At 41.9% G+C, this 27,740-nt stretch overlaps 1 protein-coding gene across 1 annotated transcript in view; it reads right to left on the minus strand.

Moving 5' to 3' along the window:
• Window positions 1–27,740, minus strand: part of LOC126181686 (protein Peter pan) — a 98,871-nt gene that overhangs the window by 15,215 nt on the left and 55,916 nt on the right. Inside the window, exons 5-7 of the mRNA XM_049924790.1 lie at window positions 27,414–27,558; window positions 24,764–24,873; window positions 11,586–11,815 (exon numbers count right to left, since the gene is read on the minus strand). Coding sequence (XP_049780747.1) covers window positions 11,586–11,815; window positions 24,764–24,873; window positions 27,414–27,558 — 485 coding nt within the window. The remainder of the gene's footprint in view (window positions 1–11,585; window positions 11,816–24,763; window positions 24,874–27,413; window positions 27,559–27,740) is intronic.

Below are 27,740 nucleotides of genomic sequence, written 5' to 3' on the forward strand. Positions count from 1 at the left end.
TAAGGTTGTCAGTTTCCTTTTCATTCTCCAGGGTGGAATCAGTGTACCCAACTGCATGTGCCTAAAGTAAATTCTATGTGCAAGTGTGATGAAGTTTCATATGGATACCTACATGCAGCTATAGTCAGTGTCAGTGTCGTCGTAACTGCCGCCTGCTTCACGTCTGCTGTGCAGCGAGCTACCTTAATTTAAGTATTAACTGTATTTTTCTTACTTGTCACTTCTTCTTCCGTGTGTATTTGCTTTTAGGAAGCTTTATTTTTCGAGTGCTCTTAATAGTGTTTCATAGATTTCGTGTTTGTTTTGAATACAGTCAGAGAGTCCCTGTAGTCAACCATAGTGCCAGTAGTGCTAGAGTTTCTCAATACAGTCCAGAGACAGGTAGTGCTATTTTCATTGTTTTCTACAAGAAGTGGCTAGCAACCACAGTTTAGTGAATAAGCAGCCGCCTTTAGTGAATTAGCAGTCTAGTTAAAGGTTGATTAACTCTCTTCAGTAAATTGTTTCCTTAGGATGGATAGGATGTGTGACTGCTGTGTACGGACGCAGGAGGAGCTGGTCACTGTTCGCGAACAGCTGAGCGTGTTGATGGCCGCGGTCAGCCGTCTTCAGGCTGCTGCCTCGGAGTGTAGCGGCAGTGGGGAGTCTGGTGCGTCGCAAGGTACACCCCAGGTGTTACATGCTTCACCCATTGTCCCTGCTGCCGAGACATCTTCGCGGGTACCGGGCGCGGTTGGGCCACCCTCTCCCCAAGGGGAGTGGCGGGTTCAGCGGCGTTCGCGGCGCACGAGGCGGATGGTCAATGTGGAGGCTGGCCGTGTGGCATCGCCCGCTCTGCCTGTGAGGGGACATGTGGCTGCTCCTTCAGCAAGGTCCGAGCAGGCACACGGGGGGAGGGGTTTATTAGTTATTGGGAGCTCCAACGTTAGGCGGGTGATGGAGCCCCTTAGGGAAATAGCGAGAAGGTCGGGGAAGAAGGCCAGTGTTCACTCTGTCTGCTTGCCGGGAGGTCTCATCCGAGATGTGGAGGAGGTCCTACCGGCGGCGATAGAGAGCACTGGGTGCACCCGACTGCAAATTGTTGCTCATGTCGGCACCAATGACTCCTGCCGTCTGGGTTCAGAGGTCATCCTCAGTTCGTACAGGCGGTTGGCGGAATTGGTGAAGGCGGAAAGCCTCGCTCGCGGGGTGGAATCAGAGCTAACTATTTGTAGTATCGTTCCCAGAACCGATCGCGGTCCTCTGGTTTGGAGCCGAGCGGAAGGCTTAAACCAGAGGCTCAGACGATTCTGCGGAGATCTGGGGTGCAAATTTCTCGACCTCCGCTATCGGGTGGAGAAATGTAGGGTCCCCCTGAATAGGTCAGGCGTGCACTACACGCCGGAAGCGGCTACAAGGGTAGCGGAGTACGTGTGGAGTGCACATGGGGGTTTTTTAGGTTAGAGAATCCCCTCCCTAGGCCCGACAAGACGCCTCCTGAGACGCAGCAAGATAGGAGTAGGCAAAATGCAACAGGGAATAACAATATTAATGTGCTAATAGTAAACTGCAGGAGCGTCTATAGAAAGGTCCCAGAACTGCTCTCATTAATAAACGATCACAACGCCCATATAGTACTAGGGACAGAAACCAGACGTAAACAGTAACGAAATCCTAAACTCAGATTGGAATGTATACCGCAGAGACAGGCTGAACAGTGAAGGGGGAGGCGTGTTTATAGCGGTAAGAAGTGCAATAGTATCGAAGGAAATTGACAGAGATCCGAAATGTGAAATGATTTGGGTGAAGGTCGCAGTTAAAGCAGGCCCAGACATGGTAATTGGATGTCTCTATAGGCCCCCTGGCTCAGCAGCTGTTGTGGCTGAGCACCTGAAGGATAATTTGGAAAATATTTCGAGTAGATTTCCCCACCATGTTATAGTTATGGGTGGAGATTTTAATTTGCCGGATATAGACTGGGAGACTCAGACGTTCATAACGGGTGGCAGGGACAAAGTATCCAGTGAAATTTTTTTAAGTGCTTTATCTGAAAACTACCTTGAGCAGTTAAACAGAGAACCGACTCGTGGCGATAACATATTAGACCTTCTGGTGACAAACAGTCCCGAACTATTTGAAAAAGTTAACGCAGAACAGGGAATCAGCGATCATAAAGCGGTTACGGCATCGATGATTTCAGCCGTAAATAGGAATATTAAAAAGGGTAGGAAGATTTTTCTGTTTAGAAAAAGTGACAAAAAGCAGATTTCAGAGTACCTGTTGGCTCAACACAAAAGTTTTGTCTCAAGTACTGATAGTGTTGAGGATCAGTGGACAAAGTTCAAAACCATCGTACAATATGCGTTAGATGAGTATGTGCCAAGCAAGATCGTAAGAGATGGAAAAGAGCCACCGTGGTTCAACAACCGAGTTAGGAAACTGCTGCGGAAGCAAAGGGAACTTCACAGCAAACATAAACATAGCCAAAGCCTTGCAGACAAACAAAAATTACGCGAAGCGAAATGTAGTGTGAAGAGAGCTATGCGAGAGGCGTTCAATGAATTTGAAAGTAAAGTTCTATGTACTGACTTGGCAGAAAATCCTAAGAAATTTTGGTCTTATGTCAAAGCGGTAGGTGGATCAAAACAAAATGTCCAAACACTCTGTGACTAAAATGGTACTGAAACAGATGATGACAGACTAAAGGCTGAAATACTAAATGTCTTTTTCCAAAGTTGTTTCACAGAGGAAGATTGCACTGTAGTTCCTTCTCTAGATTGTCGCACAGATGACAAAATGGTAGATATCGAAATAGACGACAGAGGGATAGAGAAACAATTAAAATCGCTCAAAAGAGGAAAGGCCTCTGGACCTGATGGGATACCAGTTCAATTTTACACAGAGTACGCGAAGGAACTTGCCCCCCTTCTTGCAGCGGTGTACCGTAGGTCTCTAGAAGAGCGTAGCGTTCCAAAGGATTGGAAAAGGGCACAGGTCATCCCCGTTTTCAAGAAGGGACGTCGAACAGATGTGCAGAACTATAGACCTATATCTCTAACGTCGATCAGTTGTAGAATTTTGGAACACCTATTGTGTTCGAGTATAATGACTTTTCTGGAGACTAGAAATCTACTCTGTAGGAATCAGCATGGGTTTCGAAAAAGACGGTCATGTGAAACCCAGCTCGCGCTATTCGTCCACGAGACTCAGAGGGCTATAGACACGGGTTCACAGGTAGATGCCATGTTTCTTGACTTCCGCAAGGCGTTCGATACAGTTCCCCACAGTCGTTTATTGAACAAAGTAAGAGCATATGGACTATCAGACCAATTGTGTGATTGGATTGAGGAGTTCCTAGATAACAGGACGCAGCATGTTATTCTCAATGGAGAGAAGTCTTCCGAAGTAAGAGTAATTTCAGGTGTGCCGCAGGGGAGTGTCATAGGACCGTTGCTATTCACAATATACATAAATGACCTGGTGGATGACATCGGAAGTTCACTGAGGCTTTTTGCAGATGATGCTGTGGTGTATCGAGAGGTTGTAACAATGGAAAATTGTACTGAAATGCAGGAGGATCTGCAGCGAATTGACGCATGGTGCAGGGAATGGCAACTGAATCTCAATGTAGACAAGTGTAATGTGCTGCGAATACACAGAAAGATAGATCCTTTATCATTTAGCTACAAAATAGCAGGTCAGCAACTGGAAGCAGTTAATACCATAAATTATCTAGGAGTACGCATTAGGAGTGATTTAAAATGGAATGATCATATAATGTTGATTGTCGGTAAAGCAGATGCCAGACTGAGATTCATTGGAAGAATCCTAAGGAAATGCAATCCGAAAACAAAGGAAGTAGGTTACAGTACGCTTGTTCGCCCACTGTTTGAATACTGCTCAGCAGTGTGGGATCCGTACCAGATAGGGTTGATACAAGACATAGAGAAGATCCAACGGAGAGCAGCGCGCTTCGTTACAGGATCATTTAGTAATCGCGAAAGCGTTACGGAGATGATAGATAAACTCCAGTGGAAGATTCTGCAGGAGAGACGCTCAGTAGCTCGGTACAGGCTTTTGTCAAAGTTTCGAGAACATACCTTCACCGAAGAGTCAAGCAGTATATTGCTCCCTCCTACTTATATCTCGCGAAGAGACCATGAGGATAAAATCAGAGAGATTAGAGCCCACACAGAGGCATACCGACAATCCTTCTTTCCACGAACAATACGAGACTGGAATAGAAGGGAGAACCGATAGAGGTACTGAAGGTACCCTCCGCCACACACCGTCAGGTGGCTTGCGGAGTATGGATGTAGATGTAGATGTAGATGCAGTAGGATATGGGAAGCTGTCTAAAAACCACATCCAGACTGGCCGACACACCAGCCCTCATTAATCCACCAGCTTTATTGCACTTCCCAGGGTTTTCCAAATGAATCTTGCTTGAATATGTCTGTGGAGATAGCTGAGTATCCATGAATTCTTACTGAGGTAAATGGCATCTGTCAGTGCACCACACACCATCATTATGGACAAATATGTGGCACTTTAAAAAAGGGCAGGTATTCTCTACAGTGAGATCATAGAAGTTGTGGAGACAAAACTAATTTCTTTCCTTCAATACCTTCCTGGTTCATTATATCAAAAGGACCACATCTGTGCTCGTGATCTCTTCTCAAATCATATTCTCTGTATGACAGATAACGCTTTTTCCTTGTGGTGTCAGTTCACTTGCCTTGACTTGCATTGAATATGCTTTAGTTTCTGTTGCGCGATGTCTGCCTTATAAACCTGCGAAATCAGATTTAGATTTAAAATAATAAATAATAAAAAAAAAGAACTGCCATTCCTCAGGGGCACGTTCAAAGCTTTCTAGCAATGATATTAAACATGGAGGCTCCAAACACAATATGTAGCCACTTCATTGCATATTCATTTTATTTATGCAATATGTTTTATTGTTCCATATATACTGTTTCTTGATATAACTATAAATTAGACTGCACAAGAACAAAATGTCATTCACTGTCAATGGTTCTGTCATGATATTTCAGAAGCAACAAACAATAGAATTATTATGATGATGAGAACTCGGGAAGAAACCAACAAACAAAATTGAAGGAAGGCTACCACTCACCTGGAGCTGATCGTTGGCTAGTCTTACAAACCAGCTACCCCCCCCCCCCTTTCCTCTCTCACATACACACACACACTGGTCCTGGGAAAGACTACTTGTGTGTTTCATTGTGTATCTTTTGTTGCTATGTAGCAGCACCTGTATGGAATTAATTATCTGATATTTCACAGTTGCCCAGGGCACACCCAATTGTAGTTTCCATAACATTTGGGGAGGGCTTTCCGATTCCAAATCCAAACAGGACAAGCTAGATGTGGCTACTCTGAAAGTGCTGCGTGGGATGGTGGTCCCAAGAAATGGACAATTAGACATATTGTGGAAAACTGCCCACTTCAGGATTTTAAAGATGGAATGAAAGGCTTGCATTACATGACAAATTGCTGCCATTTGTTTCTCAAATGTAAATATTAATGTGTAAATACATCATGTACCTATGTGTGTATGTTTTATAATGCAATATGATGATAATAGCTTTAAAGTAGTAACTTCAGACTAAAGAATGTTTCCCACTAAATTTTGAAACTTACATTTACAACATACTGCAGGATGAAATTAGAGTTAGGGAGTTTTATTCTTTGTGAGTACTACAAATCCCATGCAAAACCAACTTTTATAGATGACAAAACCTCAAGTTATACCCATGGTGCCCAATCTCTGCTGCAAAACAGGAAATGTGTATAGAATGAAATTTTCACTCTACAGCGGAGTGTGTGCTGATATGAAACTTCCTGGCAGATTAAAACTGTGTGCCGGACCGATACTCGATCTGCCAGGAAGTTTCAAATCAGCGCACACTCTGCTGTAGAGTGAAAATTTCATTCTAGAAAAAGCCCCCAGGCTGTGGCTAAACCATGTCTCCACAATATCCTTTCTTCCAGGAGTGCTAGTTCTGCAAGGTTCGCAGGAGACCTTCTGTGAAGTTTGGAATGTAGGAGATGAGGAACTGGCAGAATTAAAGCTGTGAGGACGGGGTGTGAGTCGTGCTTGGGTAGCACAGTCGGTAGAGCGCGTGCCCGCGAAAGGCAAAGGTCCCGAGTTCAAGTCTCGGTCCGGCACACAGTTTTAATCTGCCAGGAAGTTTCAGGAAATGTGTAGTTTAATATTAGGGTATATCAACCGGTCTCAAAATAATTATAGGATAATTATCTGCCGATAGGAAAATGCTATCTATTTTCTTTGCTCTAGGGGAGTGTTGAAATGCACTTGTGTCAGTACCCAAAACACAGTCACTGAGAAGTAACACATTAAACAATATCACATGCCTCAAGTCACTGAGCCAACTCTACAGCACACAAATGCTTCTTTTAAATATGCTAAGGGAAGTTCTGGCAGAATGTATATAATTTAAGACTAAAGAAGGCCACACAATGGATAGCAGAAGCATTTGAGTCCCCCGACAGGTGTACCTAAAAGAATCGAAACTTTGCTAGTTTTCAGATGAATCCTGTAACGAACTACAGTACACACACACACACACACACACACACACACACACACACACACACGAACGTACATACATACATATATATGTTTTCAGCCATTACAATGTAGTAATGCAGGTGCAGGTGTGTGTGTGTGTGTGTGTGTGTGTGTGTGTGTGTGTGTGCGCGCGCACGCACGCGTACTCTAGTTCATGAAAGGAGAAAGGATTTGTCTGAAAACTATCAAAGTTTTCATTGTTTTTTGTGTACCTTTCGACAAATTCTTCTTTTATCATAGCATGTTAGGTAGTGGCCCAAAATGTTGCAGACTGTTTAGCTGCAGTAGGATTTACAGGTTTTGGGCCTACAGCCTCGATCTTGCGTCATTTTGTCTTTACTTCTTAAATGAAGACTTGGCTCAAACAGAAATGAATTAAGAGATACTGCAAGTCTAACAAGGTGTGTGTAAAACTGCCTAACGGTTTTTGGAGCAGCTGTCTGTAACAGTTGCTGAATGAAAGATAACAATTTTACAGCATCAGGAAATGAAAGGACAGGAGATGCACCTTTCAGGCACACGTCACTTTTATTTATCCATTTTACATGTGAAAAACTTTTGTCATTTAAATAAAATTATACAGACAGTAGTTTACAGCATGAAATTTCTTAATTAAGGTTCCTCACTGGAACCACAAACATTTTTTCCCTTGATCCCCTATGTTAATAATAGATAACGAAGTAGTTGAATTTTCCACAATATAATTAAGATAGTATATGCTTATTGCGAATGAAAAGAAATTAGCCACCAGCAGTGATGTCCTGTGAACCATGACTCATGGTGTAATTTAGTCACTAGCTCTCTGTTGCTTTTTAGCACTTGTGATGCACTCAGTTTATCATATATAATTCAGTACTCTTTTCTTGTCTGACAGAATAGGATTACTTGCAGTAAAATTAGTTTCATCAAGGATATCTTTAGAATTCTGTTTATTTGTCAACATTTTAAGTCTCAATAAGACTGTACAGAATGGAGTAAACAAGTCAAATTGCTAGTACACAGTTTCTGGTGTCAAAAATGCTTGTGCAACTGACACAGCTCCAACTTTGGACTGAAGTGTGAAGGATGTTTTAATACTTCTCATATTTAAAGGGACTGATAAGATATATTGGTCTGATTGCAATGGAGGTCACCTTAGATTTCAAATTTAGTGATTCTGTTTAAAAAAACACACACTTACGTGGCTGTCAACTGAACACACAATACCTGGACTGCAGTTCGGCAGGTAGAATGAGGTGAGAGGTTGTGTTAGGTGGGTGGATATGGGAAGAAAAGATGCAGAAAGTGGAAAGTAGTGTTGGAGAAGGGTGACTGACAGCTCGGAGGGAGGCAACGCACGTTCAAGATAGGAACGGTAAAGGTAGAGGCAGTAGGTGACCAAGACAGGAATGTGACACAGGAACCAGAGCCAGGGAGTTCATGCAGCACAAAATAACTATGCTGCGGAGGAGTGTTTGGAGGGAGTGCTCATCAGAGGAAGGGAAGACTGTTGAGTAGAGGATGTCAGTGCAATGGGTCAGCAGAGAGCGAGGCCCAGATGAATGTGGGAACAACGGGTGTGTTGCAAAAATATCTCCAAGGTGTGTTGCAAGAATATCTTCAATCTGCATTGTTCAGAGAAGTTGGTGATGGAGGGAATGGTCCACATGGACCAGGCTAAGAAGCAGCCAGTGAAATCGAGCTTGTTATTGTTCAGCAGTGTGTTGTGCCACAGTTTGGCAGTGGCCGTTCATTCAGGTGAACAGCTGGTTGCTTGTCATACTGCCTTGTAAAGCTGTGCAATGATTGCTGCTGAGTTTGTATACAACATGACTGCTTTCACAGTTGATCCTTCCTCTGATGAGATAGGGTAAGTCTATGATAGGACTGGAGTTGAAAGAGCTGGGCAGGTTGACTGGATAGGTCTTGCACCTGGGTCTTCCAGAGATATATGATCCCACTGGGAGTGGCAATGGCATAAGGATGGACCAAGATGTTGTGTAGGTTGGGTGGGCGATAGAAAACCACTTTAGGAGGGGTGCAAAGGATCTTAGGTAGGGTGTCCCTCATTTCTGGTCATGATGTTAGACAATCAAAGCCCCAAAGGATGTGGTTCGGCTGTTCCAGTACATCATGGTATTGGGCGACGAGAGGGTGTTCTTTTGTAGCTACGGAGGATTGAAGCATGTAATGATATGGCATATGAAATATGTTTGCGGACTAGGTTTGGAGGGTAGTGCCTGTCTGTGAAGGCCCTCATGAGACATTCAACATACTGGGCAAGGGAGTTCTTGTCATTGCAGATATGCCATCCTTGGGTGGCAGACTGTATGGTGTAATGTTTTTGGTGTGGACGGGATGACAGCTGTCAAAATACAGGTGCTGTTGATGATTAGCGGGCTTGAATAGGGATAAAATTATGGATGGAATCATAAGAGAGATGGGTGTAAATGTCGAAAGAGGTGGCATGTTAGACTGAGAAGGACAAAGTGAAATGAATGGGAGAGAAGGTGTTGAAGCTGTAGAGGAATGAGGGTAGGGTGTCTTGGCCCTGAATCCAGATCATGAAGATATTCAATGAATCTGAACCAGACAAGGGGTTTAGCCTTTTTTTTTTTGGGGGGGGGGGGGGGGGGGCGGCAGGGCAGAGTAGAAAGGTTTCTTTTGGATTGTTTATAAAGAATGTCATAGGAGGATAACTGTCAACTCATTTCTTACATCTGTAACCAAATACATCCTCACATGTAACATTTTTTTTTTTTTAGGAGAAAATATGTAAACAAATCTGTGGCACAACCATGGGCACCTGCATGACATTCAAAAAGAGCATTCTTTTCAAGTTATGAGAGGAAAATGTTTTATCTTTTCGATTGAGATGGCAAATTTGTAATCAGTATTCCAAGAAAAATGAATTGGCAGATTTTCAGAACCTTTCTAAAACTTCTCAGATGATGATAACCATTTTCCAGTAATATGACAGGATACGAATCCTTGAAGGGCCACCTTTGCAGAGTTATTGAATAACTGTGTTACAATGCGCATGTGGTCAGTAGAAACAATAAAAATGGCACCCACCCAATTTTCTTCATTGTTCCCTTTTTGACGGTCTGCAGGTGGTAGGAGTTTCATTTTGTGTTGCATTACCTTAGACAAACAATGGAAAATTCAGGATGGAATAACAATATAAATTAGGGTAGATTGTTACTCACCCCACAGAGAGAGCACTGAGCAGTGAACAGGCGAGTTTAAAATCAGACTGAGCTATTGGACAAAGTCCTTAATTAGATTTGAAAACACACACACACATTCCTAAAGGCACAACTCACGCACACATGGCCGTTGTCACTTCAGTGCCCGGAGACAACAGTAGCCGTGTGTGTGTGTGTGTGTGTGTGTGTGTGTGTGTGTGTGTGTTTTAAATCTGGAGAAGAACTTTGATAGCTTAGTCTATTTTTAAATGTGCCCGTCTGCCACTCAATGCATCCTCTATGTGGTGAGGAGCAACCTATCCTAATTCCTGTTGTGAGAATTACTTTAGAGTAAGAGTGGAAGGAAAGAAAGAAAACAAGTAGGATTTTTATGTGCCGTTAACAAAGAGGTCATCAGAGATAGAGCACAAATTCAAACTGAAGGCGCACAGTGAATTAAATTGACCATATGCTTTCCAAGAACCATCCTAGTAGTTGCCTTGAGTGATTTTGGGAACTCACGGAAAACCTAAATCAGATGACTGTTTGGGGATTTGAACCACTGTCCTCCTGAATAAAAGTCTGGTCTGTCCTCCTGAATAAAAGTCTGGTGTCTTACTCTGTGCCACCTTACTTGGTAGTGAAATTGAAACCCATATAAGATAACCTAAAGCACAATCCATTCATATTTGTGCACAAAGAAATATGTATGCTTCAGTAAACAAAATATGTTCAGGCATTTTGTCTCTCACTGCCCAATGTAAATCTGCATGTATTATTCACATTCACTTTTGCAATGTTGCCCTTATGTGACAAAACCAGAGGTGTACATATTATTTACCCACTATTACAGATGGTGGTGTTTATCACACAGCCGAGCACAGGTGAAACAGACCTCGGAGCAGTCATACAAGTCCGGAACCGCGCTGCTGCTATGGTCGCAGGTTCGAATCCTGCCTCGGGCATGGATGTGTGTGATGTCCTTAGGTTAGTTAGGTTTAAGTAGTTCTAAGTTCTAGGGGACTGATGACCTCATATGTTAAGTCCCATAGTGCTTAGAGCCATTTGAACCATTTGCAGTTACAGATGAGTACCGAGTTCTTATCATTTCCCACAGTAGCCTTAAAAGGGCCTGACGATAATGATCACATGTACCAACAAAATAGGTTCACATTGTTATGGACATTGTTATTAACACCCATATTGTTTAGGAGCTGTTATATTTTTACTAGGGATGAACTGTACCTTTTACTTTTTTGTAATGACTTACATGGTCTCAGATCCTCATTATTTCATTCTCCCTCTTGCAGGAATCCAAGTAATGTTGTAAGCATTAGGTGATGAATTTATTGAGCTGTGATATGAGGATGTAGACAGTGTGACACATGGAAGTTTGGATCGGTCCTTGGAGTATGTACGGATAGCCAAGACAGTTAAGGCAATCACTTGATATAAATGGAAAACCCAGGTTCAAGACCCAGTCTGGCACATATTTCCATATGTCATTATTGGATAGTACATCTGTACCTAATACAGCTGTTGTAAATCAGCGAATTAATTTTGAATTACCTGAAGGATATAAAATATAATCTGATATTATGTAATTCATCAACACGCTGTGGCATTATAATGTTCACCCTTATGTAAGTGAATTTCAGTCAAAATGGATTATCTCCTTACTGTGAAATTTTCACAGAGCTTCCGTGCCACATTCCCTGTTTTGCCACATATCACTTATTATTCCTGTGTACTTAAAATGATTCGCTAAAGTTGTAGGTTACAATCCTAAAAACACTGATGAGTATAAAAATAATACAAACCTTCATCTGGATCCTGTCCCACTTCTTGCCTATACCACTGGGCATCGTCATCTTCATTTTTCATTTCCTGTTCTTCATTTGCTTCTTCAACTGCCTTCCGCATTAAAATATCACTTTCCAGTTGTCCTTTCTGCATGCCCTTCAGTGATTTCTGCTTTAAAATTTCCTTCTTTTTCTCCTTTGCTGCTTTATTTTCCATCTGAATCTTCTTTCTCTTTTCCTTAAGTTTTCTAGAAGAGAAAAATAATTCTATAGGTAATAAATAATAAGGTAATAAGGTATTAAGGTAATAAATAATAATTCTCTAGGTAATAAATGATATATTATTGTTATTATTTGATGTAAATGTTGCAAAATATATATGAAAGACACAACTGTGTTTACTTTTCAAAGGCTTTCTTAAGGGTCACAATTTATTTATCCAGTTAAACAATTTTCATTTATAAATATCCAAATGGGCGCCATATGAAGGATGGATAATCATCAGACACATGGATGAAGTCAAGAGTGGTATATGGAACATGGTGCACCCATGTGATATTTATGTTTATAACAGGAGAGTGTGTGCTATAGTGGCTTTTTTTTTTAACTACAGAGAAAAATTAATGAAGACTGTTTACTCAAAAATTCACTGACAAGTATTCAACGAAGTTTTATTTTACATTGCTTCATGTTTCTTCAGACAAAGAAGATAAGAAATTTTTGTTGATCTGTACATATTTATTGTCCATTAATAAAAATTGTTACAATATTTGCCATGTCTGTGATCCACACTTTACTGATAAATGACTATAAGAAAAAATGTTTTTATATCTGAGACCACTAATCCAGGCAAAACATACAATCAATCAGTTCATACCTTGGTGGTGGACATTTTATCTACATATAAATGGTTTACAATGTATAGTATGTGATAGGAAAGTTCAGAGGCAGAACATACTATCATATGCATAGATTTTTTTAAAGTATCTGCAGTTCAATGAATATTTTAGATGCACTTTGTACTTTGCTTAGAAAAACAGCTGTATTTTATAGAAAGCAACATTTCTAATTGTTATCATGCTATCACAGAGAAACAGTATGCTGATAGCATCCATATATAAGTTGTAGTGGATGAGAACAATGACCTGATTACTAGTATAATTTCATGGAGAAATATTAAATTATCAACCGATAGGACATTAATTGTTACACTGCAGTTTGCAGTAACAGTAGTAAAACATAAAATAGGAATTTTAAACCCTACAAATGGTCCAGTGACATCCCAACAAGATTTATAACATAATTCCATCAATGTTTCTTTTTGTACAGAATAAAAAATAGTTAACTGCTCAAGAAGAGTTTTGCAGCACCTAAATGTCTTGCAGGGAGTTTGTGGTTCATTGAACGGAAATCTCTTCTTTGATACTTGTTTGACTACAGGAAATTGCAATGCACAACCACATGTGTAATGAGGGTAAAAGTAAACCTGCATTCTCAATGCAGTTCAATAGAGAGCACTATCTCTTCGATCATAAATGCAGCAATGTAGCCTACCAACACTGTTCGGTCTTTGAAGACAAAGGGTAATTCCATTTAAAGCTTTGGCCATGGTGAGTTTGTTGTCACATTATGGCAAGCAGGACTGTCAGTACAGGAAGCCATCTGCCAAATTTAGAAACAACATATCACTGTCATCTGAACACTCACCATTATCGTGAGACACAAAAAATTGAAGATATGCCACTTGCAGTCACCCACAGAGAACACCACTAGCAGATGATGGAACACAAACCTGTCATTGGCCGCACTGTTACTGAAATTTAAAAGTTATGTGATTTCATGTAACTTTTACCATTCTGATAAGATAGTTTTAGAACTATTGAAACCTGGTATGTGTTTTTTTTTTTTTTTTTTTTTTTTTTTTTTTTTTAAAGTTGTGTGCAACCTGTTACCTGACTTATTATATTTTATATAATTTCATGAATATAATACAGGGAAACATTCCAAGAGGGAAAAATATATTTAAAAAGAAAGATGATGAGACTTACCAAACAAAAGCGCTGGCAGGTCGATAGACACACAAACAAACACAAACATACACACAAAACTCTAGCTTTCGCAACCAACGGTTGCCTCGTCAGGAAAGAGGGAAGGAGAAGGAAAGACAAAAGGATATGGGTTTTAAGGGAGAGGGTAAGGAGTCATTCCAATCCCGGGAGCGGAAAGACTTACCTTAGGGGGAAAAAAGGACAGGTATACACTCGCACACACACACATATCCATCCGCATATACACAGACACAAGCAGACATTTGTAAAGGCAAAGAGTTTGGGCAGAGATGTCAGTCGGGACGGAAGTACAGAGGCAAAGATGATGTTGAAAGACAGGTGAGGTATGAGCGGCGGCAGATTGAAATTAGAAATTAGCGGAGATTGAGGCCTGGCGGATAGCGAGAAGAGAGGATATGCTGAAGGGCAAGTTCCCATCTCCGGAGTTCAGACAGGTTGGTGTTAGTGGGAAGTATCCAGATAACCCGGACGGTGTAACACTGTGCCAAGATGTGCTGGCCGTGCACCAAGGCATGTTTAGCCACAGGGTGATCCTCATTACCAACAAACACTGTCTGCCTGTGTCCATTCATGCGAATGGACAGTTTGTTGCTGGTCATTCCCACATAGAACGCATCACAGTGTAGGCAGGTCAGTTGGTAAATCACGTGGGTGCTTTCACACATGGCTCTGCCTTTGATCGTGTACACCTTCCGGGTTACAGGACTGGAATAGGTGGTGGTGGGAGGGTGCATGGGACAGGTTTTACACCGGGGGCGGTTACAGGGGTAGGAGCCAGAGGGTAGGGAAGGTGGTTTGGGGATTTCATAGGGATGAACTAAGAGGTTACGAAGGTTAGGTGGACGGCGGAAAGACACTCTTGGTGGAGTGGGGAGGATTTCATGAAGGATGGATCTCATTTCAGGGCAGGATTTGAGGAAGTCGTATCCCTGCTGGAGAGTCACATTCAGAATCTGATCCAGTCCCGGAAAGTATCCTGTCACAAGTGGGGCACTTTTGGGGTTCTTCTGTGGAAGGTTCCGGGTTTGAGGAGATGAGGAAGTGGCTCTGGTTATTTGCTTCTGTACCAGGTCGGGAGGGTAGTTACGGGATGCAAAAGCTGTTTTCAGGTTGTTGGTGTAATGATTCAAGGATTCCGGACTGGAGCAGATTCGTTTGCCACGAAGACCTAGGCTGTAGGGAAGGGACCGTTTGATGTGGAATGGGTGGCAGCTGTCATAATGGAGGTACTGTTGCTTGTTGGTGGGTTTGATGTGGACGGACGTGTAAAGCTGGCCATTGGACAGGTGGAGGTCAACGTCAAGGAAAGTGGCATGGGATTTAGAGTAGGACCAGGTGAATCTGATGGAACCAAAGGAGTTGAGGTTGGAGAGGAAATTCTGGAGTTCTTCTTCACTGTGAGTCCAGATCATGAAAATGTCATCAATAAATCTGTACCAAACTTTGGGTTGGCAGGCCTGGGTAACCAAGAAGGCTTCCTCTAAGCGACCCATGAATAGGTTGGCGTATGAGGGGGCCATCCTGGTACCCATGGCTGTTCCATTTAATTGTTGGTATGTCTGGCTTTCAAAAGTGAAGAAGTTGTGGGTCAGGATGAAGCTGGCTAAGGTAATGAGGAAAGAGGTTTTAGGTAGGGCGGCAGGTGATCGGCGTGAAAGGAAGTGCTCCATCGCAGCGAGGCCCTGGACATGCGGAATATTTGTGTATAAGGAAGTGGCATCAATGGTTACAAGGATGGTTTCCGGGGGTAACAGACTGGGTAGGGATTCTAGGCGTTCGAGAAAGTGGTTGGTGTCTTTGATGAAGGATGGGAGACTGCATGTAATGGGTTGAAGGTGTTGATCTACGTAGGCAGAGATGCGTTCTGTGGGGGCTTGGTAACCAGCTACAATGGGACGGCCGGGATGATTGGGTTTGTGAATTTTGGGAAGAAGGTAGAAGGTAGGGGTGCGGGGTGTTGGTGGGGTCAGGAGGTTGATGGAGTCAGGTGAAAGGTTTTGTAGGGGGCCTAAGGTTCTGAGGATTCCTTGAAGCTCCGCCTGGACATCAGGAATGGGATTACCATGGCAAACTTTGTAAGTAGTGTTGTCTGAAAGCTGACGCAGTCCCTCAGCCACATACTCCCGACGATCAAGTACCACAGTCGTGGAACCCTTGTCCGCCGGAAGAATGACGATGGATTGGTCAGCCTTCAGATCACGGATAGCCTGGGCTTCAGCAGTGGTGATGTTGGGAGTAGGATTAAGGTTTTTTAAGAAGGATTGAGAGGCAAGGCTGGAAGTCAGAAATTCCTGGAAGGTTAGGAGAGGGTGATTTTGAGGAAGAGGAGGTGGGTCCCGCTGTGACGGAGGACGGAACTGTTCCAGGCATGGTTCAATTTGGATAGTATCTTGGGGAGTTGGATCATTAGGAGTAGGATTAGGATCATTTTTCTTCGTGGCAAAGTGATATTTCCAGCAGAGAGTACGGGTGTAGGACAGTAAATCTTTGACAAGGGCTGTTTGGTTAAATCTGGGAGTGGGGCTGAAGGTGAGGCCTTTGGATAGGACAGAGGTTTCGGATTGGGAGAGAGGTTTGGAGGAGAGGTTAACTACTGAATTGGGGTGTTGTGGTTCCAGATTGTGTTGGTTGGAATGTTGAGGTTTTGGAGGGAGTGGAGCTGGAAGTGGGAGATTGAGTAGATGGGAGAGACTGGGTTTGTGTGCAATGAGAGGAGGTTGAGGTTTGCTGGAATGGTTGTGAAGGGTGAGTGAGTTGCCTTTCCGGAGGTGGGAAACCAGGAGATTGGATAGTTTTTTAAGGTGGAGGGTGGCATGCTGTTCTAATTTGCGGTTGGCCTGTAGGAGGATGCTCTGAACAACCGGTGTGGATGTGGGAGAGGAAAGATTGAGGACTTTTATTAGGGACAGGAGTTGATAGGTGTGTTGATTGGCTGAGTGGATGTGTAGGAGAAGGATTAGGTGGGTGAGGGCAATGGATTGTTCGGTTTGGAACTGGTATAGGGACTGATGGAAAGAAGGGTTGCAGCCAGAGATGGGAACTTTAAGTGTGAGGCCTATGGGGGTGATGCCAAATGTCAGACAAGCCTGAGAAAATAAAATATGGGAGTGTAATCTGGCTAGGGCGAAGGCATGTTTGCGGAGGGAATGTAAATAAAACTTAATGGGGTCGTTGTGGAGGTGTTGTGAGGGTGACATGGTACTAGAAGGTGGAAAGTGGAACACGAGGCTGAAATGAAAATGAAAATAAATATAAAAATATATGGGGAGAGATAAAGGTAAAACTAGAAAGCAAATGGAGATCTGGTGTGAAAAAAGGCGAAAAAGGGTTGGTTAGAGCTGGGCTATGTTGATCCTATGGTGAATTTGTGTAGGTAGATAATGATGTGCGTAAAGGTTAGGTGGTTGTGTTGCCGCCAAAACACGTTAAGGGTGGAGAAATACGGGAAAATTTCGAAAAAACTACGCGAGGATGTATTAAAAGGGTGGTTTGGTGGTGGCAGATTATGGAAATGAAGCTAACAATTGTCTGATGAAATAATAATGACGTTAAAACCTGTGGGAAGCGGCTAAAAATGATCGATGATGTGAGAAAAACGGTAATGGAAACATCATCTTTGCCTCCGTACTTCCGTCCCGACTGACATCTCTGCCCAAACTCTTTGCCTTTACAAATGTCTGCTTGTGTCTGTGTATATGCGGATGGATATGTGTGTGTGTGCGAGTGTATACCTGTCCTTTTTTCCCCCTAAGGTAAGTCTTTCCGCTCCCGGGATTGGAATGACTCCTTACCCTCTCCCTTAAAACCCATATCCTTTTGCCTTTCCTTCTCCTTCCCTCTTTCTTGATGAGGCAACCGTTGGTTGCGAAAGCTAGAATTTTGTGTGTATGTTTGTGTGTCTATCGACCTGCCAGTGCTTTTGTTTGGTAAGTCTCATCATCTTTCTTTTTAAATATATTTTTCCCACGTGGAATGTTTCCCTCTATTATATTCATATCATTAATTTGAACCCAACAATCACGTTTGTTATTGTTATTGTCACTGTTACATTTCGTAGTCTTTTCTGTCATCTTATTTCCTCCTTCTGTTTTTGCCAGCAGTTTTACTTTCTATTCACCTTCTCCTTTTTTACCGTAATCCAGTATACAATTTTATCCCGCCAATATATACTCAATAATACGTAATAATACGTAACCCACTTCCAAACCATAACCAAAAAAATTTTTTTTCCACTTTCAACACTACCGCTGCTATAAAATCCGCCGTTTCCAGTTCACAAACAGTTCCTTTCAGCTATTAAACAACCTTTTCGACCAGTTTTAATATCTTTTGCTTTATTTCCATTACCGTTTTTCTCACATCATCGATCATTTTTAGCCGCTTCCCACAGGTTTTAACGTCATTATTATTTCATCAGACAATTGTTAGCTTCATTTCCATAATCTGCCACCACCAAACCACCCTTTTAATACATCCTCGCGTAGTTTTTTCGAAATTTTCCCGTATTTCTCCACCCTTAACGTGTTTTGGCGGCAACACAACCACCTAACCTTTAGGCACATCATTATCTACCTACACAAGTTCACCATAGGATCAACATAGCCCAGCTCTAACCAACCCTTTTTCGCCTTTTTTCACACCAGATCTCCATTTGCTTTCTAGTTTTACCTTTATCTCTCCCCATATATTTTTATATTTATTTTCATTTTCATTTCAGCCTCGTGTTCCACTTTCCACCTTCTAGTACCATGTCACCCTCACAACACCTCCACAACGACCCCATTAAGTTTTATTTACATTCCCTCCGCAAACATGCCTTCGCCCTAGCCAGATTACACTCCCATATTTTATTTTCTCAGGCTTGTCTGACATTTGGCATCACCCCCATAGGCCTCACACTTAAAGTTCCCATCTCTGGCTGCAACCCTTCTTTCCATCAGTCCCTATACCAGTTCCAAACCGAACAATCCATTGCCCTCACCCACCTAATCCTTCACCTACACATCCACTCAGCCAATCAACACACCCATCAACTCCTGTCCCTAATAAAAGTCCTCAATCTTTCCTCTCCCACATCCACACCGGTTGTTCAGAGCATCTTCCTACAGGCCAACCACAAATTAGAACAGCATGCCACCCTCCACCTTAAAAAACTATCCAATCTCCTGGTTTCCCACCTCCGGAAAGGCAACTCACTCACCCTTCACAACCATTCCAGCAAACCTCAACCTCCTCTCATTGCACACAAACCCAGTCTCTCCCATCTACTCAATCTCCCACTTCCAGCTCCACTCCCTCCAAAACCTCAAAATTCCAACCAACACAATCTGGAACCACAACACCCCAATTCAGTAGTTAACCTCTCCTCCAAACCTCTCTCCCAATCCGAAACCTCTGTCCTATCCAAAGGCCTCACCTTCAGCCCCACTCCCAGATTTAACCAAACAGCCCTTGTCAAAGATTTACCGTCCTACACCCGTACTCTCTGCTGGAAATATCACTTTGCCACGAAGAAAAATGATCCTAATCCTACTCCTAATGATCCAACTCCCCAAGATACTATCCAAATTGAACCATGCCTGGAACAGTTCCGTCCTCCGTCACAGCGGGACCCACCTCCTCTTCCTCAAAATCACCCTCTCCTAACCTTCCAGGAATTTCTGACTTCCAGCCTTGCCTCTCAATCCTTCTTAAAAAACCTTAATCCTACTCCCAACATCACCACTGCTGAAGCCCAGGCTATCCGTGATCTGAAGGCTGACCAATCCATCGTCATTCTTCCGGCGGACAAGGGTTCCACGACTGTGGTACTTGATCGTCGGGAGTACGTGGCTGAGGGACTGCGTCAGCTTTCAGACAACACTACTTACAAAGTTTGCCATGGTAATCCCATTCCTGATGTCCAGGCGGAGCTTCAAGGAATCCTCAGAACCTTAGGCCCCCTACAAAACCTTTCACCTGACTCCATCAACCTCCTGACCCCACCAACACCCCGCACCCCTACCTTCTACCTTCTTCCCAAAATTCACAAACCCAATCATCCCGGCCGTCCCATTGTAGCTGGTTACCAAGCCCCCACAGAACGCATCTCTGCCTACGTAGATCAACACCTTCAACCCATTACATGCAGTCTCCCATCCTTCATCAAAGACACCAACCACTTTCTCGAACGCCTAGAATCCCTACCCAGTCTGTTACCCCCGGAAACCATCCTTGTAACCATTGATCTTCCTTATACACAAATATTCCGCATGTCCAGGGCCTCGCTGCGATGGAGCACTTCCTTTCACGCCGATCACCTGCCGCCCTACCTAAAACCTCTTTCCTCATTACCTTAGCCAGCTTCATCCTGACCCACAACTTCTTCACTTTTGAAAGCCAGACATACCAACAATTAAAGGGAACAGCCATGGGTACCAGGATGGCCCCCTCATACGCCAACTTATTCATGGGCCGCTTAGAGGAAGCCTTCTTGGTTACCCAGGCCTGCCAACCCAAAGTTTGGTACAGATTTATTGATGACATTTTCATGATCTGGACTCACAGTGAAGAGAACTCCAGAATTTCCTCTCCAACCTCAACTCCTTTGGTTCCATCAGATTCACCTGGTCCTACTCTAAATCCCATGCCACTTTCCTTGACGTTGACCTCCACCTGTCCAATGGCCAGATTCACACGTCCGTCCACATCAAACCCACCAACAAGCAACAGTACCTCCATTATGACAGCTGCCACCCATTCCACATCAAACGGTCCCTTCCCTACAGCCTAGGTCTTCGTGGCAAACGAATCTGCTCCAGTCCGGAATCCTTGAATCATTACACCAACAACCTGAAAACAGCTTTTGCATCCCGTAACTACCCTCCCGACCTGGTACACAAGCAAATAACCAGAGCCACTTCCTCATCTCCTCAAACCCGGAACCTTCCACAGAAGAACCCCAAAAGTGCCCCACTTGTGACAGGATACTTTCCAGGACTGGATCAGATTCTGAATGTGACTCTCCAGCAGGGATACGACTTCCTCAAATCCTGCCCTGAAATGAGATCCATCCTTCATGAAATCCTCCCCACTCCACCAAGAGTGTCTTTCCGCCGTCCACCTAACCTTCGTAACCTCTTAGTTCATCCCTATGAAATCCCCAAACCACCTTCCCTACCCTCTGGCTCCTACCCCTGTAACCGCCCCCGGTGTAAAACCTGTCCCATGCACCCTCCCACCACCACCTATTCCAGTCCTGTAACCCGGAAGGTGTACACGATCAAAGGCAGAGCCACGTGTGAAAGCACCCACGTGATTTACCAACTGACCTGCCTACACTGTGATGCGTTCTATGTGGGAATGACCAGCAACAAACTGTCCATTCGCATGAATGGACACAGGCAGACAGTGTTTGTTGGTAATGAGGATCACCCTGTGGCTAAACATGCCTTGGTGCACGGCCAGCACATCTTGGCACAGTGTTACACCGTCCGGGTTATCTGGATACTTCCCACTAACACCAACCTGTCTGAACTCCGGAGATGGGAACTTGCCCTTCAGCATATCCTCTCTTCTCGCTATCCGCCAGGCCTCAATCTCCGCTAATTTCTAATTTCAATCTGCCGCCGCTCATACCTCACCTGTCTTTCAACATCATCTTTGCCTCTGTACTTCCGTCCCGACTGACATCTCTGCCCAAACTCTTTGCCTTTACAAATGTCTGCTTGTGTCTGTGTATATGCGGATGGATATGTGTGTGTGTGTGCGAGTGTATACCTGTCCTTTTTTCCCCCTAAGGTAAGTCTTTCCGCTCCCGGGATTGGAATGACTCCTTACCCTCTCCCTTAAAACCCATATCCTTTTGTCTTTCCTTCTCCTTCCCTCTTTCCTGACGAGGCAACCGTTGGTTGCGAAAGCTAGAATTTTGTGTGTATGTTTGTGTTTGTTTGTGTGTCTATCGACCTGCCAGCGCTTTTGTTTGGTAAGTCTCATCATCTTTCTTTTTAAATATATTTATATAATTTCAAACGTATTTGTTCAGATGCAGACTCTTTACAGCAATACACCACCATTCTCACCTCAGTCTTCACTGGACTTAAGGGGGGTAGGACGTAAAACGGGCCGACTTGGGGAGGAGAGGCACCACAGGACATTTTAATTTGCACTGTCTATACTTGTACAAAAAAATTCATAAAACTTTGTCAGCATGATCAGGAAAGATTCAGAATTTCACACTCATAGCAGTGAAAGTTCAAAAACATAACGAAGTGATTTCTTTTACATGTGAAATTTCATGATTTTTTTCAGTTACTAATGGCAGCATTTGTGCTATAGGTACACTTTTCTTCAAAAGTAAGACAGATTCTTCGATGAATTTTGCACAGCATACAAACCATACTTAAAGGTGTATGAAACTAGAATTTTCCAAATCTATTAAAAACTGCGGTATAAATTGAGGTAATTAACTATAAAATTTGTGTTTTTCCTAAACATGAAGTTTAAAATATAACAGCTCATTCGTTTTTTCATAAATTAAATAAATTCTAGAAGTTTCATATACCTGTAAGTATGGTATGTATGCTGTGCAAAACTCATCGAAGAATTTCTCAAACTTATGAAGAAAATTGTACCTATAGCAACAAATGCAGCCATTAGTAAGTGAAAAATAATGAAAATTTTGCACGTAAAAAGAAAATTATTTTGTTATGTTTTCGAATTTCCACTGCAATGAGTGTGGATCCTGAATCCTTCCTGGTGATCCTGACAAAGTTTTATGAATTTATTTGTAAAAGTATAGACACTGGAAATTAAAATGTCGTGTGATGCCTCTCCTGCTCCAAGTCGGCCCGTTTGATGTTCTACCCCCCTTAATTTCCACACCAGCTTGGTTCAGAAGCAGATCACATCCAATCCTGTGCTGCTGATTTCTCCAAAACAACACTTGGCACTTACTAGGAAACTCCCCATTGCACCCCCTTTGATTTGGTGGTATTAGTGGTAAAATGGAGCCGGTGGATAGCCCATCAAAATCTGAACACAGATCAAGCATGAAAATAGGAAGAAGGCGTACTGAATTGTGAAAAAGAAGAACATTCCAAGCACAGGATGTGCAACATCGAGCAAATTGCTAGAGCCACTGCGTCATGGTTGTGTGGTCGCGGTGTCTGATTACAAATTAGGAGATCCGTGTTCAGACCTACCTCGTGCCCATTTTTAATTTATTTTTTCACAAACTTATGAACTGTCCATCTGGTCACTGACATGTCTGGTCTCCTCTAGTAGTCTTCACAATTATCATACTATAAATTGTTTGTAGAATGAGTCATGTGGTAAGAATATATTACTGTCACAAGTAAATGTGATGAAAAGTGAGAGGCGGCAAGATGCCGATAGACCTCTTACAGAATGAAAACAATAAATAAATGGGTGTGAACTATGTTACAACAAAGGGATTCAGAAGTCAAAACTTCCAAAACAAAATGCAAGTGTCATAACATGAAATACCTGTGTAGAACAAATAGGAGATACAGTATCGGAGTCCTTCACTTACACCTCGCAGTTGCAAATTTATGTTACATAATGAGACAGACATACCGGGTGATCAAAAAGTCAGTATAAATCTGAAAACTGAATGTCAATTTTTTACCTCTCTATCTACATTATTCCGTGGGTTATTAAATTTTCAAATTTATACTGATTTTTTGATCACCCTGTATATTTGAATGCAGCGAACAGACACGTCAATGACGGGATGAACAGTTCATAATTTTGTGAAAAAAATATAGGACACAAGGGTGAATTGAACCCAGACCACCTCCTTCACAATTCAATTATTTTTCACATAACCACGAAGGCACTGCCTATTCAAATGCACTCATTACTGTATATCTTGAACTTGGACTGTTCACTGTTTCTATTTTGCTTCTTCTTTTTTCAGTTCAGTACACCTTCTTCCTGGTTTCATGCTTGATCTGTTTCAAGTTTTTGAGATGCTGTCCACTAGGTCATCTTGACACTAAATCTGAGGAGGGTGCCATGGAGAGTGAGTTTTATCCTGGCCTTGAATGTATTAACCACCTACTTTGACAAGGCTACCTAAAACCATGCCCTGAAATGAGTCCTTTCTGTCTGACATTTGGCCACCACAGCTACAAGTGCTTTTTGTCGCCCTCCCAATCTCCACAATAAACTTATCAGACACTATGATGTGAGTACCTAATCACTAAGAAAATAGCGGTAATGAAGAAGCTGAATAGGCTGGTCTGGGGAAGGGTGATGACTCCATGTCTTGGACTAGAACCAGTCCCAACTATCACTAAGGCAATCGTAAAATATGAACTACTTGTTTGAATAAGGAGGCTGCATGTAGAACATTGCACTAAAAACCAAAAGCAAAACAGTGTAAGCTAATGACACCGAAACTATGTTTAAAATGAAGTTCTGTAATCCTAGGCTTTAACAGGAGGCAGATTACACTCGAGTAATGATAAGTATAACGACTGGCCATGGGAAATTAAAGAAACACCAGTACACAATGGGAATAGAGATAGGAGGCTCTAAGTGCAGACTATGTGGTACGGGGGATGAAACTGTACTCCATTTAATCTTCCAATGCAACGCACTGGTGGCTGAAAGAGACAAAATATTTGAAACATTAATTCCTGAAGAAACTGTGCCAATGGAGACCTAGTAAAGGGACTCCTACAACTCTCTAAGGATACTGGTTATGTTTATTAGAATGACAGGGAGATAAGACTATTATTATTTTGTCTCCCTGGTTAAATCAAATCAAAACCACCTTCATGGCAGTTATGATTCTGAACTTACAACTGTTTATAACTTAACAAAAGAAAATCTATGAAAGAATAACAAAGATGGATTGCTACTCACCATATAGAGGAGGTACTGAGTGGCAGACAGATACACGGAAAAAAAAGACAGTTGGATATTATAGTTATCGAGTCAGGCCTTTATCTATCTAACATTTTTTTTTTTTAATGTGGCTGTCTGCCAACCAACACCTCCTATAACAGTTTATAATTACACAGAGATGGCCATTAGCTAATGGATCTTTACAATAGTTTCTTTGACCATAAGCATAAGGATAGAGGAATAATGCTTAGAATATAGAGCAAAGTGTGTCACCTTTTCTCTTCCCTTTTCTTCTTAATCAACTGTTTTTCTTCTTCAGTCTTTTCAACAAGTTCATGGAAGAGTACTTCCCCTGTCAGCAGACCCTCTTCAATCTTGATTAACTGAAATTTAAGGAAACAGGGTGTTTCTCATTAACCAAATTATAATGTGTGCATATATATTCTACTCAAAATAACAGAGAATCTAATGTATTTCTGACTATAAATACTGTAAGTAGACTACCATCAAGCAAAGGGCAACCAATATGGCAAAATTATCCAGTCAACAGTTTATACCGTTACCTTTTAATTTTATCTTTTGTATGGAGTTTTTTAATGGACCACAATTTGATTTCCAACAGGAGCACAAATTTAAATGTTACATGGAAGGCTATAGTAAATCTTCCACACAAAGGCACTGCCAGGTTGTTAAACTGTTTGCTATGTCTATAAGTTGAGCAAAGGATTTGTTTGACCAACTTCCTTTTAAGTCAAATCAGGTAAACACAGAAAACAAAGATAGACATCTTATGATGAAGTACAGATAAAATGAAAATGCAATGACATGATTGACAGCAAAAAATCATACAGAGATGGAAACTCAGACTGACTCTTCAGTAAATGATGAAGACACTCTAAGGAGATACAAGCCCGAAGTGTATAATGAAGGACAACAGCGAAGATTGAAACAGCAAAGAGGAATGGGTTTGTTTTAACAGGAGTAGTATTTGTGTGGTACAGAAAATAAATACAGCACAGTGGGAGGTAGAAGGAAAGAAGACAGCAAAACACACTGGAAGAAAGCTGACTGACAGTACAGAGAACAGTGAAAGATATCAATGGCAAAATGCAGAACAGAGGCAGGTTATGAAGCAACAAGTGTGCTACACGAATCAACCAAGAGTGGGCACGAATGGAAATATCATTGTAAAACAAGTCTCAGTTGATGGCTGAAACTAAGTATCTGCTGTGGAATAAGTGTTCACCTGTGACATTATAAATTAGTAGTTACATAATTAATTACATGTCACACAGAGTTGCTGAAATGTTGTACTACTTAGTACCTAACAACTACTCAATGTACATCAGGCCGATTAACAAGTGCATGCATTCGGATACAGTGAAATGGGCAGACAGTGATATGTGGTGCATGGTGAACTGCGAGCATTGCACTCCAAGGCATAATCATGTCTTGTGCCACTGTAGCCTTAAACATGAGCAAACATACTTGCCACATAGTGCTTACAGTGGAGAGTTGGTCTTTCAATGTTTATGATAAGCAGCTTGACAGCCAGACAACTGAAAGAAAGATTACACAGATCTGTGCAGCATTCATACCTGTTTGAAGAATGCTGTCTTGTGAGGTCTAATTTGCTCCAAATTGTTGACCAACACTAAAAAGGTCACTGTATGCAAATGATTCTGAACACTGTGAAAGTGAAAAATAAGAAGCAGAGGTGCAAAAATTAAGGAAAGCATTGTTGAGGTATGTGTCTAAAATAAGTATTCACCAGATAGGAACAAAGAAATAAATAACATTTTACAATATTTTCACTATGAAAATTACTTTTGTTTTCAGGATGAATATTCAATGAATGCATGAATTTGCCCACTCTCTCTGACATTACACAAAATACGATTATTTTATAGGATAAAAATATGTTTATTTCCAACATGTAAGATTTTATTCACAGTCAAAAAAATGGAAAATCCAGGATGGAATGTAACAATATTATGAAAAGGAACGTTGCTATTCACCATATAGCAGAGATGCTGAGTCAGAGATAGGCACAACAAAAAAACTGTCACAAATAAAGCTTTTGGCCATTAAGGCCTTCATATACATGACTGCGGTCTCAGGCAACTGAAACCACAGTCATTCGATTAAACTCTCTTTGTGAAATGAACAACTGGAAATGGAAATACTGCTAATTTCTACAAGAAGTCATGCCTAATGATGGAAGAATGCAGTTTCTGCCACATGAGTTTGGGAACATCTCAGGCTACCTATGCATGTCTACATGCTTGATTAAAACTTCGTCACTAATGTGACAATACTATTTTGCGTAGTATTTTCTAGTGCTCATGATTTTTTTTCTTTTTGTACAAAGAGTTGTTTTATATAACTGCCCAAAATATACAAACCAAAAAGTTCAGAGTACAGTATTTTTGCAAGAACTTCGACTTCAGTTTATTTTACACACACACATAATCAATCCTAAATTTAAAAAAATATTTGACAACTATACACTATAAATAGATTCATGAATCATGGCAGCTGAGTTTCATCTTGTTCTGTGCATCTACGCCATGCATACTCCAACAACCAGTAAGCATGTTCTGAGTGCTCTGATGTGAATGTTGTAGCCAAAGCGAGCATTAAACAAGATCATAGTGAGTTACTTAGTGTTTTTATTCGATTTGTTGTGAGTTGTCACAGCTGATGGTGGTGGTAAGCGATAAATTTTACATAAGCAAGTACGATGCATACTTTACAGGATATACACTCCTTTCAAGCACAAAGCACACGTTTGCGCATACCACAACTGTCACTTGCAACTGACAACAGTACAATCCCCAGCTGTGGCTCTACCAGCAAGAACTGCCATCATTCATGAATCGGACTATAGTTAATGCATGAAACTGAAGGCATAAATACAAACCTGCAAAGTTAATCTTGGGCCCATTTCCACAAGCCTTATTGCAGACTGCCCAGAAGTTATGTTTCCTCTAGAGGCTATCTTTTGTGGTAGTGTCACATGACTTGAGGGATCGTCTTCTGCCTCACTCTCTGACAACTGGTCTGGGCTAACAAGCAAAAAGTCATATTTGTACCACACTGTAAATTGAAACCATTTTTATATGAAACATGAACATGAATTTCATGGATCATTCTGAAGGCTTTTATCTGAATTAATTGCAAAGAATTTATTTAGTAATTAAGCACTTCTTTCAGAATATTACCTATGAATCCTTTGTCCTTTATCTTC

Source organism: Schistocerca cancellata, chromosome 1, assembly GCF_023864275.1.
Source record: "Schistocerca cancellata isolate TAMUIC-IGC-003103 chromosome 1, iqSchCanc2.1, whole genome shotgun sequence".
Lineage (NCBI taxonomy): Eukaryota > Metazoa > Arthropoda > Insecta > Orthoptera > Acrididae > Schistocerca > Schistocerca cancellata.